The sequence below is a fragment of the Orbicella franksi genome, chromosome 1 (assembly GCF_964199315.1).
Source record: "Orbicella franksi chromosome 1, jaOrbFran1.1, whole genome shotgun sequence".
In the NCBI taxonomy this organism is placed as follows: Eukaryota; Metazoa; Cnidaria; class Anthozoa; order Scleractinia; family Merulinidae; genus Orbicella; species Orbicella franksi.
Window position 1 is genome coordinate 36,442,148 of NC_138145.1, and position 12,314 is coordinate 36,454,461.

At 40.0% G+C, this 12,314-nt stretch overlaps 1 protein-coding gene across 1 annotated transcript in view; it reads left to right on the forward strand.

Annotated features, from left to right (window-relative positions):
* The window catches only part of LOC145495630 (MAM and LDL-receptor class A domain-containing protein 1-like), a 35,869-nt gene that overhangs the window by 4,292 nt on the left and 19,263 nt on the right, over positions 1–12,314 (forward strand). The window contains exons 5-14 of the mRNA XM_081475289.1: positions 173–351; positions 648–944; positions 1,050–1,349; positions 1,684–1,837; positions 3,487–3,680; positions 4,516–4,806; positions 5,018–5,213; positions 5,532–6,148; positions 6,635–6,817; positions 7,669–7,904. Coding sequence (XP_081331415.1) covers positions 173–351; positions 648–944; positions 1,050–1,349; positions 1,684–1,837; positions 3,487–3,680; positions 4,516–4,806; positions 5,018–5,213; positions 5,532–6,148; positions 6,635–6,817; positions 7,669–7,904 — 2,647 coding nt within the window. The remainder of the gene's footprint in view (positions 1–172; positions 352–647; positions 945–1,049; positions 1,350–1,683; positions 1,838–3,486; positions 3,681–4,515; positions 4,807–5,017; positions 5,214–5,531; positions 6,149–6,634; positions 6,818–7,668; positions 7,905–12,314) is intronic.

The window sequence follows — 12,314 nt, forward strand, 5'->3', positions numbered from 1 at the left end:
TTGTCGAATGGAACTTATTCATCTTAGCAGCAAGTAGGAGATCACTCGAATGCATCTACAGTCAGGTAATTTGGCCTCGCTCCATCGAGTGGAGCTCGAGATAACAATGAGGCTCCAAGCATTTTATGGAATGTGTAAGCGACATCGGAACTTGTCTAATATGTTTTCTCAGTGACTACCTCAAAATGTTTGATGGAAATGGCACCGAGATTTCTTCCACGCCATCTAACAAGATTTTGCAGCAAGTTCCCTTTGAAGAATCCAAAAATATCACCATACAAGTCTCTCTGGTTGACCCGTCTAGCTATGTCAAAATTGATTACGGCATGTTGAAGGAACCGCTGGCATCAGGTAGGGAAAACAAGTTTACTATCGCGTGCACGAGCTTTGCCTTAATTTTGCTATAAAATCAGGCATTCCATGTCACAATAGCTATGGTTTCCCACGTCTCCTTTTGGCAGATCAAAATGGAATCTGGAAATGCTGATACCTATATTCCTTGATCATGAGTATCATGGGAAAAATCAATTTACTTTTTAATTTCGTGGATTTTAATCATTTCCCAAAAGCGACAAGTGATTATGTTTATTTGTTTGTATGGCTGTTCGAGTGATATAACTAACTTTTAATAATAACTTCCACTTCAGCTTCCCTTCTGGATGGTTGGAACGTAACTCTTGTAAGCAAAACAGAAAAAAGTATCGGGATAAGCTGGAGTAGCCCGACCAGTCTTCTCGACGGTGGAGTTCGTTTTTATGTTGCTCTTGTCAGAAAAATAAACAGCAACAGCGAGCCAATTGGCGAAATACTGGCTGAAAATATAACAGCATCGGTGATAACCGACCTTGATGGATACACGGAATACAACGTAAGTGGTGTAGCTGTGGATGGCGATGGAATGCCGTTTAAAAGTGCAGACGTTGTAGTCATGACCGATGAAGGGGGTGAGTCACGCCGCTAACTGCTATCTGACACTAAGTAGCTTTTCTTGACTAAACATCAAAGTAACAGTCTAAGAAAATAGCCTTTCCATGTGCATTGTTTTTCAGTTCCGAGTAGAGGGCCAAACGGCCTTCGAGTGACAAGCTTTGAGTTCACATCCGACCTTCTAGTGGAGTGGAACCCACTTTCGCAGCAGTACGCCACTGGTAAACTCTTAGGGTACAGAATCTACTACCGAGATTTCAACATTGTTTGGTCAACAAACCAAAGCGTCAACACAAGCAGCCCTTACTCTACGCAAGTCACCTTGACAGGACTTAAGCACGCACACGAGTACCTCGTCGCAGTAGCCGCTTTCACGTCCAAGGGAGAAGGCCCACGGTCGGCCCATGAATATGCTATCACAGGTATGTGTCGAAGGATGGTTTTATTTGTCAATTACTCGCGTGACACTATCAACAAATTTAGGATGCAGCACACGTGACAGCATGAGTTCTACTACCTGTGCATTGCAAAAGAGATACAAGAAACATTTCTCGATTCGCCCAGAACTGAGTTATCTCATGGTTTGTTGTGTTCTCTTATGATGTTACGTTGCCAAAGGCGATGATGTAGTGCATCTTTCCTCGGTTCTTGTTAAATTGTTCAACACCTACTGTCATTCATGCATCAAGTAACTTTCACAATACCCTTACAATTTTTATGGCATTCATGGGTTAAATTTTGTCTCTCTTCTTCAAGGCTGTTCAACAACTTTAAATGAGACCTTTGGTCAAATAGAGTTCACTACTACAAGCAGCCATGATGTTCGATGTAACTGGAAGGTGCACAGTGCTGGTATCAGTGAACCCGTCGCTTTCATCGCCGTTCAGGAATTAAATCTTTACCACTGCAGGTAAAGTAAGGGAATGGTATCTTCTGTGTAAAAGGGACGCAGTTGCTCGTCGGAAATTTTACCAACGTTCCTTAAAACAGTTGTAAAAGAAAGCAAATTCGTAGCTCAAAGGCAACATACATGTATGTAACCCTGTGAAAAATGATGCTTCTGTACTGGCTGGTAGAGAAACAAGTCCTAGACAAGTATTTTGAGGTATTGTATAGCTGGTAGCAATTTTACCAATTTGAATGGGATACTACACTACCTTTAGTAACCGTAAAATCCCTCAAAAAAAGCCTGGGTCATATACGACGGAAAATCGAGAGAAATCTGCGTTTGAGCTTTTAATCACGACTATCACATGCAGAGTTGCATGCACTTCCATGTCTGAGTTAACATTGGTACAGCAGTATAATACCGTAAATCTTCGAATTAGTGCCCGGGACGCTTATTTCAAAATTAGGATAAGACGGGGGGAGCGGTTATTCGAGGGGGGCACTTACTTGGGGTGGGGCCCTTATTTAATTTTTCCCAAATCGTAGCTTGACATCATCATTCTTTTACTATCTCATCTGCGCGTAAACAGCAACAAAAGCTGTTTGTTGACATAAAAAGCTGATCCTAAAGTTTAAATCGCGGCACCGTTAGTACTTAACGTGTTCAACGTGTTCACTGCACGTGTTCACAAACTGAAACAATGTACAAATCTAATACTACATGACGAAAACTATGCAACCTTTGTTGTCTCATTACTCGTCCACAAAATGGGGGAGGGGAGGAGGGTGCTTATTCGACGGGGGCGCTTATTTTAAATTTCGGCCGATAGGAGGAGCGCTTATTGGAAGGGGGCGCTTATTCGAGAGGGGGGGGGGGGCGCTAATTCAAGGATTTACGGTATTTATGAGGAGACCTCTGCTATTGTAGCTGTTTACATTTTCTCCTTAACATACACATTTTTCATAAATAAGCCATCATGCTTAATACGAGTTAACTCCAAATATTTAAAAAAGCTTGTGAATTTTTAGAAGCTGGTGAAACTAAGTAATTAATATACTGGTGATAATTAAGTTCATTGGAAGAAACTGGCTGGCTTTCAAAACCTGGTAAATTTTTCCCGGTGGCGAAAGCGTAAAATAGGTCAGTGCATTCTTTAATATTTTTTACTGTAAAACTGCGTCACACAGAAGATACAATACATTGGGCTTGAATTTCAGGGCTGGATTGTTTAAAACCCGATTAAGCAAACCCAGGATTAGCAAGAATTTTTTTTTTGAGTTTTGTAACTCTTCGGTGAGGTTTTCTGTTCAAATTCTTTGTCCTTTAGTGTTGAATTAAAATAATCTCGAACTTGTCAAACACATAAGCAGTGAAAAGCATTTATATCCAAGAAAAATTAATACTTCGGTTAAAGTTTAATCCTGGGCTAGAGTCACATGTAACCGGCTCTCGAACAACCAATTAGAGATTAGTAGCAGTATCAGCAGCAGATAAGAGATTAGAGCGCTAATGTTGATGAGTCAAATATTGTAAACAAATATTTGCCTATTGATTCCATAATCTTAGCATGGTAAACAAAAAGCATTAAATTCAAGAACAACTAAAGAATGATATTCAACATTTTCAGCTTTATCGAATACTAGTTTTTCTTTTTTTGTCTAATAATTCAGTGAATTTGTCAAGATCGTCAATGGCTACGGAAGTGAGGTTCTCTACCACCTTGGTTGTGTGCCCTTTGCTCCAGAAATTCTAGCGGATGTTCCTTTTGGTCTTTCAAATAACATCTCCATTCAAGTTTTTACAGAAGGTTATGGCAACAGCCTCAAAATGAAGTACGCCATTTTGAAAAAGGGTCTCGCGTCAGGTATGTTCGTGGAAATGCTAAAACATTTTCGATGATGCTGCTGCTACTAGTGATGTTATTTCTGCTTCTAGTCTTACAGCTGATTTTGCTCCTTTTTCCTGTCTCCTTTCTTCTGTCAATTTTTCTACAAGTTGCTAATACTACTACGACCTCTGCTGCTGCTGCTGCTGCTGTTACTACTACTACTACTACTACTACTACTACTACTGCTACTGCTACTGCTACTGCTACTGCTACTGCTACTGCTACTGCTACTGCTACTGCTACTGCTACTGCTACTGCTACTGCTACTACTACTACTACTACTACTACCGCTACTGCCACCGCTACTACTAATGCTACTGGTACTGTTACTGCTATTGCTACTGCTGCTGCTACTGCTGCTGCTACTGCTGCTGCTACTGCTACTGCTACTGCTACTGCTACTGCTACTGCTACTGCTGCTGCTACTGCTGCTGCTACTGCTACTACTACTACTACTACTACTCTACTACTAATACTACAGCTGCTGCTGCTGCTCTTACTGATGCTGCTACTGCTACTGCTAATACTGCTACTGCTACTGCTACTGTTACTGCTACTGCTACTGCTACTGCTACTGTTACTGCTGCTGCTACTACTACTACTACTACTCTATTACTACTACTAATACTACTACTAGAGCTGCTGCTGCTCTTACCAATGCTGCTACTGCTACTGCTAATACTGCTAATACTGCTGCTGCTACTGCTACTGCTACTGCTGCTGCTGCTGCTACCGCTACTACTACTACTACTACTACTACTACTACTCGTTGCTTATTGTTTTGAATCGCTATTCCTGTTTATTTACCTAGCTGTGATGGTTTCTGGATGGAATGTAACAATCTTTAACCTCGCATTCACAAGTTTTAACCTTAATTGGACGGAGCTTCATACAGTCGTTAACCAGTCTGCAAAGTTTTACTTAGTTGAAGTAAAAAGTATCCAAGGCACTATATTGGCCGTAGAAACTGTTCCCGGAAACACTACAAGCACAGTTATTGAAGGACTGAACCCTTCTACAAAGTACCGCGTGGGTGTTTTTGGCGTTGATAGCATTGGACAACCATACAAGAGCTTGGAAACTACTATCACTACTACCAAAGGTAGGAGACAATAAAACCATTGACCTCTGTGCGTTTGTCTTCATTAAAGACCACGCAAGGTGTTTTGAATAATCCTCACTTTATCGATCAGAGAGTTCTTTAAAAGGAGAAAAATAAAGCAACTACATGTACAATCAATAAATAGCATTCACTACTTTTATATATGTTTTTGTTGCGGATAGTTACGGGTATTTTTGTTCTTTGGGTTCAGTAACTTGTGGCTCCCGACCAAGCACGAGTCGAATTGTGGGTGGTACAGTTGCACCTGTAAACAGCTGGCCATGGCAGGCGATGGTAACAGACGAGTATGGATATTATTTTTGTGGCGGTTCATTAGTGGATACTTACTGGGTGGTAACAGCGGCTCATTGCGTGGCTGGACTAATATCATCAAGTATTAAGATAAGGTAGCTAATGATTGTAATTCAGTTTAGTTTTCAAAACGCCGAGAAAGCTTTATAACGCTAAAAGTAGGAGAAATAAGCATCAATTATGACGATCAGATTATAAAAATTATGATGACAGAGATGAATCCGGGACAATAGGACGAGAAGGAAAGTAAAGAAAAATATGATACAAATCGTGTGTCAAAATCTGATGGCTTTAAATTTATGAAATATCTTATCGACATTTCTCATTATGATATCAAGCCTTCAAAGACAAACCAACTTCAAGCTGCCGGAGTATGAAAACTCTTCCAATACTTTTTCATGGCCTTTTTACAGATTGGGAGCCCATTACATAACAGCTGGCAGCGTTGGAACGGAGCAAGACATCACAGTGGCACAAATCATCATTCACGAGAATTACGCATTTCCCCTATTTGGAAGCAATGATATCGCCTTAATTAATCTCGCAAGTCCTGCTGTTCTTGGAGAAGGAGTTGGTCTTGTTTGTTTGCCAGATACCAACCATCAGCTTCCCTTTGACAACCTTAACACAAGGTGCTGGACAACTGGTTGGGGAATGTTAGACCCTGAGGGCGACCCACCAAATACATTGATGCAAGTGTCTTTGCCACTAGTTTCAAAACAACGTTGCGAGAATTCCTATCCTGGCCTTATCGACGTTTCCATGCTCTGTGCTGGTTTAGATGATGGAGGTATAGGTGCGTGTTTTGGTGATAATGGTGCACCCTTGGTGTGCGAATTTGATGGTACATGGTATCTCGAGGGGGTCCTGAGCTGGTCATTTGGATGCGCCCTGCCCTACTACTATGATGTATTCGCCGACGTTCGAGCCTTGAGATCGTGGCTATCAACAAATATTTACACGATCGTTACACCTACTGCATCACCACAAAACCAGTCATCATCACAGAATCAGTCATCTTCTGCAATAGGTAAGCGTAATATTGAATAATAGACATGTAAAATATTTGCTGAAATTAAAGCATCCATGTCATATAAACAGAATTAGATTAGAAATCCCCCAAAGATCTTCGATTTGCATTTATTCAAATTCCTCCTTTGCAAGTCATCTGGCACTCGTGATCATGCTCAACCTCATTGATGATTATTATTTTATCAAGATAGATATATCGATACTCCAAAGTAACAATTAAATATTATTGCTAAATCTGTGCTTTAATAGTCCCTTAAGTGCGTAGTCCCTGTAGTGCGTAGCAGCTTTTATTGCGTTGCATTTCAAGTTAAAGAGCATTTAGGAAATATTGAACAGAGTAACCGATTACCCACATCCATCAGAGGTGCAGCAAACCTGTTTAGTTGATGTTGCATATTCAGGTTGGTATATAGTATTCCTGCCTTGGCTTTCAGATTCCAGAATTTTTACTGATTACAATTTGTTGACCCTTAAACACGACCGTGTATCGGTTATCAGACAACTCATATGATAAAAATTCATGTACTCGTTTCAGTCTGGTGTGATTTTGACCACGGTTTGTGTTCTGGATGGAATCAATCGTCTGTAGATGATTTTAATTGGACGTTGGCCTATGGTTCGACGCCTTCCTCTTCTACAGGTCCAGCCCACGGTCAAGGGGGTTCAGGTTAGATTGGTTTCTTTGTTTGATTTTCCTAAACAGTGTAAAATGTTTTCCCACTGACGTATCGTGACGTTCTACGAATGTGGAGATATATTTATTGATCCTTTTACTATGAAGTGTAAAAGTAATAATAATAAATAATAAAACAATATTTTAAGAGGAGGCCTCCAATCACCCAAAGGTGGTTTTCAGGAGGGTCCTCTAAAAACTAAAAGTCTAGAATATACATTAAATGTCTAAAATAGTGAAGTAATAAAAGCTAGAAACGTGATGCTAAAGCTAAGGTTTAAACCTAGAACTACTTAAATAATCCGGTGGGGAAAAAAACAAAACAAAAAAAACAACAACAAGTGTAGATTCATAGTTATATTTTATACAGGGATAATGTCCGCCGAGTTTCAGATTCATGTTTTTTGTTTTTGTTTTTGTTTTTGTTTTGTGTTTTTCTACTTTATTCGTTTTATTTGTAGTTGCAGTTACAAGCGAAAAATTACAATGCTACCAGTATTACAAATTTGCTTAAAAAAAAGAAGAAGAACAAAATACACCTAATCCTAATTAAGTACGTCTAAGGTACACTAGATTCATGGTTTTGACATTCAAACTATATGAGTGAGTTGTTTCATTACAGAGCATTATTGAGCACCTAATTCCAGAATATATATGGACACGTTGCACTTACATGTAGTTGCTAATTTCTCGGCATTTGGTGAACTGAACCAAGCCTAAATTTGTGGTTTTAGCTTTAGTGATAAAGTATTAAAGCTCTACGAATTATTTAATTGATAAATCAATGAATCAATTCATTTATTTTAAATCTTTTTTTGTGTAGTTAATATTACCTATTTCTACAGGAAAATATATGTTCATCGAGGCGTCCTCCCCGAGAAAGCCTGGCGAAATTGCAAAACTTGTGGTTACTGTTCCAAATAATGGAAATCAATCGTGTCTATCATTTTACTATCACATGTATGGGGCGTCGGCTGGAACTCTTAATGTCTACAGTGGAAATACCAAAGTTCTTTCTACGTCCGGAAACAAGGGAGATAATTGGTTGATAATGGAAGCGAACATATATCTGGATGGAGTGGTAAGTAAAATATTACCTCTCACAGATACTTTGAAAGCTATATCAAGCGGTCCAATTTTAAGTGGATTTATTAACAGTAGCCGGCAATTGTTAGTCTCGGAAGTTAATTCAAGAAATTGCTGTAACCTCGGCCTCTAAATATCAAGCTGTACGGTTTGCACATTATGAAAACCAAGAGATTATCAAGGTAAGAGAGTGAATCACCCATATAGGTCCTCTAATTAAGGTAATCCCTCGTAAGTTATTTTCAGAAATGGTACCCAGTTCTTGCGAGGATACTACTCGCGCGATGCGTGGGCAGCCGAAGCGATTTCCTCGAAACTACCTGAGACGAAACAGCGAGAACGTCATTTTATATGCTTTGATTTCGTTTCAGAGCAGAGATGTTTTCTGCACTCTGAGCCGTCTTTTTGTTCGGCCGGGCTTTCGTTTGTTTTGTGCTCGTTTGGCTGTTCATTATTTGTCTGGTTATTCGGTTTTAGGGAGTTTAATTAAGCAAACTAACGGCAACGGCAACGAGTAAAATGGCTGTGTAAGTGTGCGTTATAATTCTTTGTTCATTTCTTTGCCGTTGTTTACAAAAGATCACAAAACAACAACGTGACGTGAAATAGCCACATTCTGCATATTCGAGAGAACGTGAACTATACGACGGTCAATTTTTAAAATTTCGTTTTCAAATTTTGACACTGTCATACGTATTCTGTTTGGGATATTTCTGACAGTATAGACAAACTGAATGAATCTTAATTCTCGCGAGATTCCTAGGTTAAATATTAAGTTGTTTTTTGATCGATGTTGCTTTTGGCATTGTTGCCGTTTCTGCTTAAACTGCTTTCGCTACTTGGGCAGCGAGCGTCTTCCTGCTCTTTCGACCATTTGTATGTTCGGTTGCCAAGCTTGTGTTTGGGCGTTTGTTTGCCTTGCACTAGTTTGTCTACTCATTTCTCTCTTATTTAAACTCCTATTAAAGTTTCGAAATGTATTAAAACATACCGAGAGCCGAAGCTCCTTTGCTTGTAATCAAAATATCAAAAAGACATCCCCACAGCGTTGGAGGTTTCCCTTTGCTTTGAAACGAAACGAAACGAAACATAAACAGATCCTCCACGAAAACATTCACGCAACGCGCGAGTAATATCCGCGGAAGAACTGGGTACAATGTCTAAAAATAACTTGAGAGGGATTACCTTAGTTAGAGGACCTATATGGGGGATTCACTCTCTTACCTTGATAATCTCTTGTGAAAACTCATTATATGGCTTTGGCTTGTTGCCAATATAACGCGCGCTCTGATTGACTAAGAGCAAGATCGGAGCGGTCATTATGCAGCCTTATTATATGGCTGTGTCTCACAAGGACTGGGAACTACTGAATTCACGAATTTGATTGGCTGAAATCGATATTGACCGCGGTCTAGACTTTCCCATCTAGACCGGCATCTAGACCGGTTTCATTTTGCGTTGAAAAAGTAGCAAACTCAAATACAAAAATGTTCACCGTTTTCTTTTATTTTCTTCTCAGTCATTTATGGAAGTGTCAAAAAGCCTGATGACAAAAAAAAAGTAAAGAGGACGAGCAAATTTCGGCAGGTTTAAGTTAAGCTCATCTCCGTTTGCAAGCAAAATGTCAGCAAACCAGTTACATTAAACGAATTAAAGTTTCCTTCTTTGCCATATAATAAACATTTTATTAACCAAGCTAAGTCGGTCTGTATGGGAGAATCTTGACCTCGGTCGTGTGTACAGACCGAACGCAGTGAGGTCTGTACTCACGACCTCGGTCAAGATTCTTTCATACAGACCTTCTACTCGGTTAATAAGAGCTAACAAGAGCCATAATCGGGGACGGAGACCGTAAGTCTTGGGATCCGCGCGCACCTATGATATGGGACAATTTTTCTATTTTTAGAACAAATTGCGCCATCCTGACGTCATATATCCGCGCGGATCCACGCACATGTCGGGGGCTCTCGCGTGGATGTTGTCACGTTGCGTGATCAAATGGTGAGAGTTGAGAGACCTTGAGAGATTATCTTGCGTATTTTTCACAGCGATGGCAGGGAATAAGGCAGGGAATACGAACCAGCGCGCTTATATGTAGTTTTATGCTCTGAGCTAACGGAAAAGGTGGGTTTTTCAGGGTCGAAAACAAGACTTCAATCTCCCGCTGAGAATGAATAATAAGATATGCTCGCGCTAGTTGTAAGCTTACGCGTATGTTTTTGCGTTTGCTCTGACTTAAGAATATAGCAAGAAAACTCTCTACTCTGGTATCGACAGTGGTTAATCATAACCAAAACCTGTTTTGATGGTTGCTTATTGTTTCTGCTTGTTTGGTGAGTTTGCAGAAGTTGTTGAAAGGAACAACTGACGCGTACAACTAGCTCATTTGCATAGTGCAGCTCGTGCACTTTCAAGTCCGAGTCGGTGTTTTCAATTGTCAACAAATCTTGACAAAGATTTCTTTCGTTATCTTTTGTGCTGAGATGCTGCAACAAATTTCACGAACGCACAAAAGGCTACTAACCGATCATGTGTGTTTCTTCAACATAAGCATAGTGAAGTTTTACACTGCCAAAATGAAAACAGACAAGGAGTTTCGATAACTCGATCAACAAAATCGAAATCGTTATTCGAAGTTGATTAAAGAAAGCGTCATCGTAACTTTGCTGATTATTTCTGCTTTATTCACATATTTTCAGCTTAGCTTTTAATATGGTCTCAAACATTTATTAATCTTAAACATATTTAAAAACTATAGAGTTATTGTTTGAGTTCGATGTACGCTTTCACACGAAAGTGCGGCGGAAGTACAATTTGTCATGTTTACTGACTGTACAAAACACGCATCGGCGGGCGCTCTCATTCATCGACAACAGAGAATTTACTGGATTTTTACACGAATAAAACTGAGCAGTACCTACGGACGTAAAGTTATCGGGCCTTGATGAAACATCAAGTGTTGCTTACAATTCAGGCGAAACTCAAACTGACGAAACTAGCAATTATCTTGTTTTACTTTTCAGTCGCGATAGACTGGCAAATTCCTCGCAAGCGTGTGGCAAGAGGAGCTAGGAAACTATGAAGTCCTGAAGCTCTGCTATATCTAAATATATCCAGCTAGTTTTTTGCTGTGTAATGGAAAAGCTGTTAATCTTCAACATATGTGAAATTTAAAGTGGAGTAATGTACAGCTCATGTAAAAGAAGCATCCGTCGGAACACAACTTGGTCAGCGATATATATCTAAGCTTAAAGCGGAACATACCTAAATTCGAAACTGTCTTACTTCACTCAACCTGGAGCAACTTACGACGAGCAAAATTCCAGCAGACGTAAACGCGATGAGTTGCGGGCCAAAAACATGAAAAATTTCGGACGCCATTCCCCCGCGCGACATCCGCAAAAATCCTCGCAGCATGTACGTGCGTGTGCCGCATGGGATGGCGCAATTTGTTCTAAAAATATAATTATTGTCCCATATCATAGGGACAGCCCCAATACTAGAAATTTGCGCGCGCTTACGGTCTCCGCCCCCGATTATGGCTCCTGGAGCTAAGTAATGCCAACGGGCCGATTGCGGATTATGCAAATTAGGAAAAGCCTGAGCACAAAATGTCAAACAAGCACCACGGCGGCTCTGAAAATTCGAGCGCACTAAAAAGATGAAAGCCGATCAAAAACAGTGAGAGAAAGTAAATTTAATTCCGAGTAGCTAAAAGTTTGGTCGAAGAGCGAACTAGCCACGAGATTGTGCTGGAAAGGACAAGGTAAACAAACTAGAATACGTCTAAGAAGCAAACAGATAAAATATTTCAATTCAAAAACTCACATCGAAAAGCTGTCAGTGACATGATAACATTTCAACGAGATTTTTCCTTAATAAAATTTATATAGAAGTTGTTTTTGACTTACCAAGCGGTAACCTTGACGGGCACTTGTGAAAAACAATCAGAGTTTGCCGAGTCTTATGTAAAGTTAAATCGCTAAGTGAAAAACACCATCGACAGCTCTGTCACGCATCGTGAGCAGAACACCACGAAGAAACTTTTAAATCATCTTAGTCACAACAATTACCGAAATAGTAAACTCCATCACAGTTAGTTTAGTAGTTCTCATCAAATAGATTCCCTCGTTTTAACACAAGCAAGTGTAAATCAGCTTTCAGGTTCATCAGATGTAAACAACCGGGCGGTTTCTGTCGGCAGTAGTGCTTCTGATAACTACAGGAAGTTTTAGACGTTTACAAATAAGGGTTGAAACGTTCATCCCTAAATCTCCCTGAATGAAGAAGGCGAAGATCTGTTGTCGAAAGCGAATGCGAGGATCGCTTTATTCTGAGCAGTGCATTCTGAAGGATAGGTATTTTCTTTTACCGAAAGCCCGTTTGTTTGGACCATTTTGAAGCA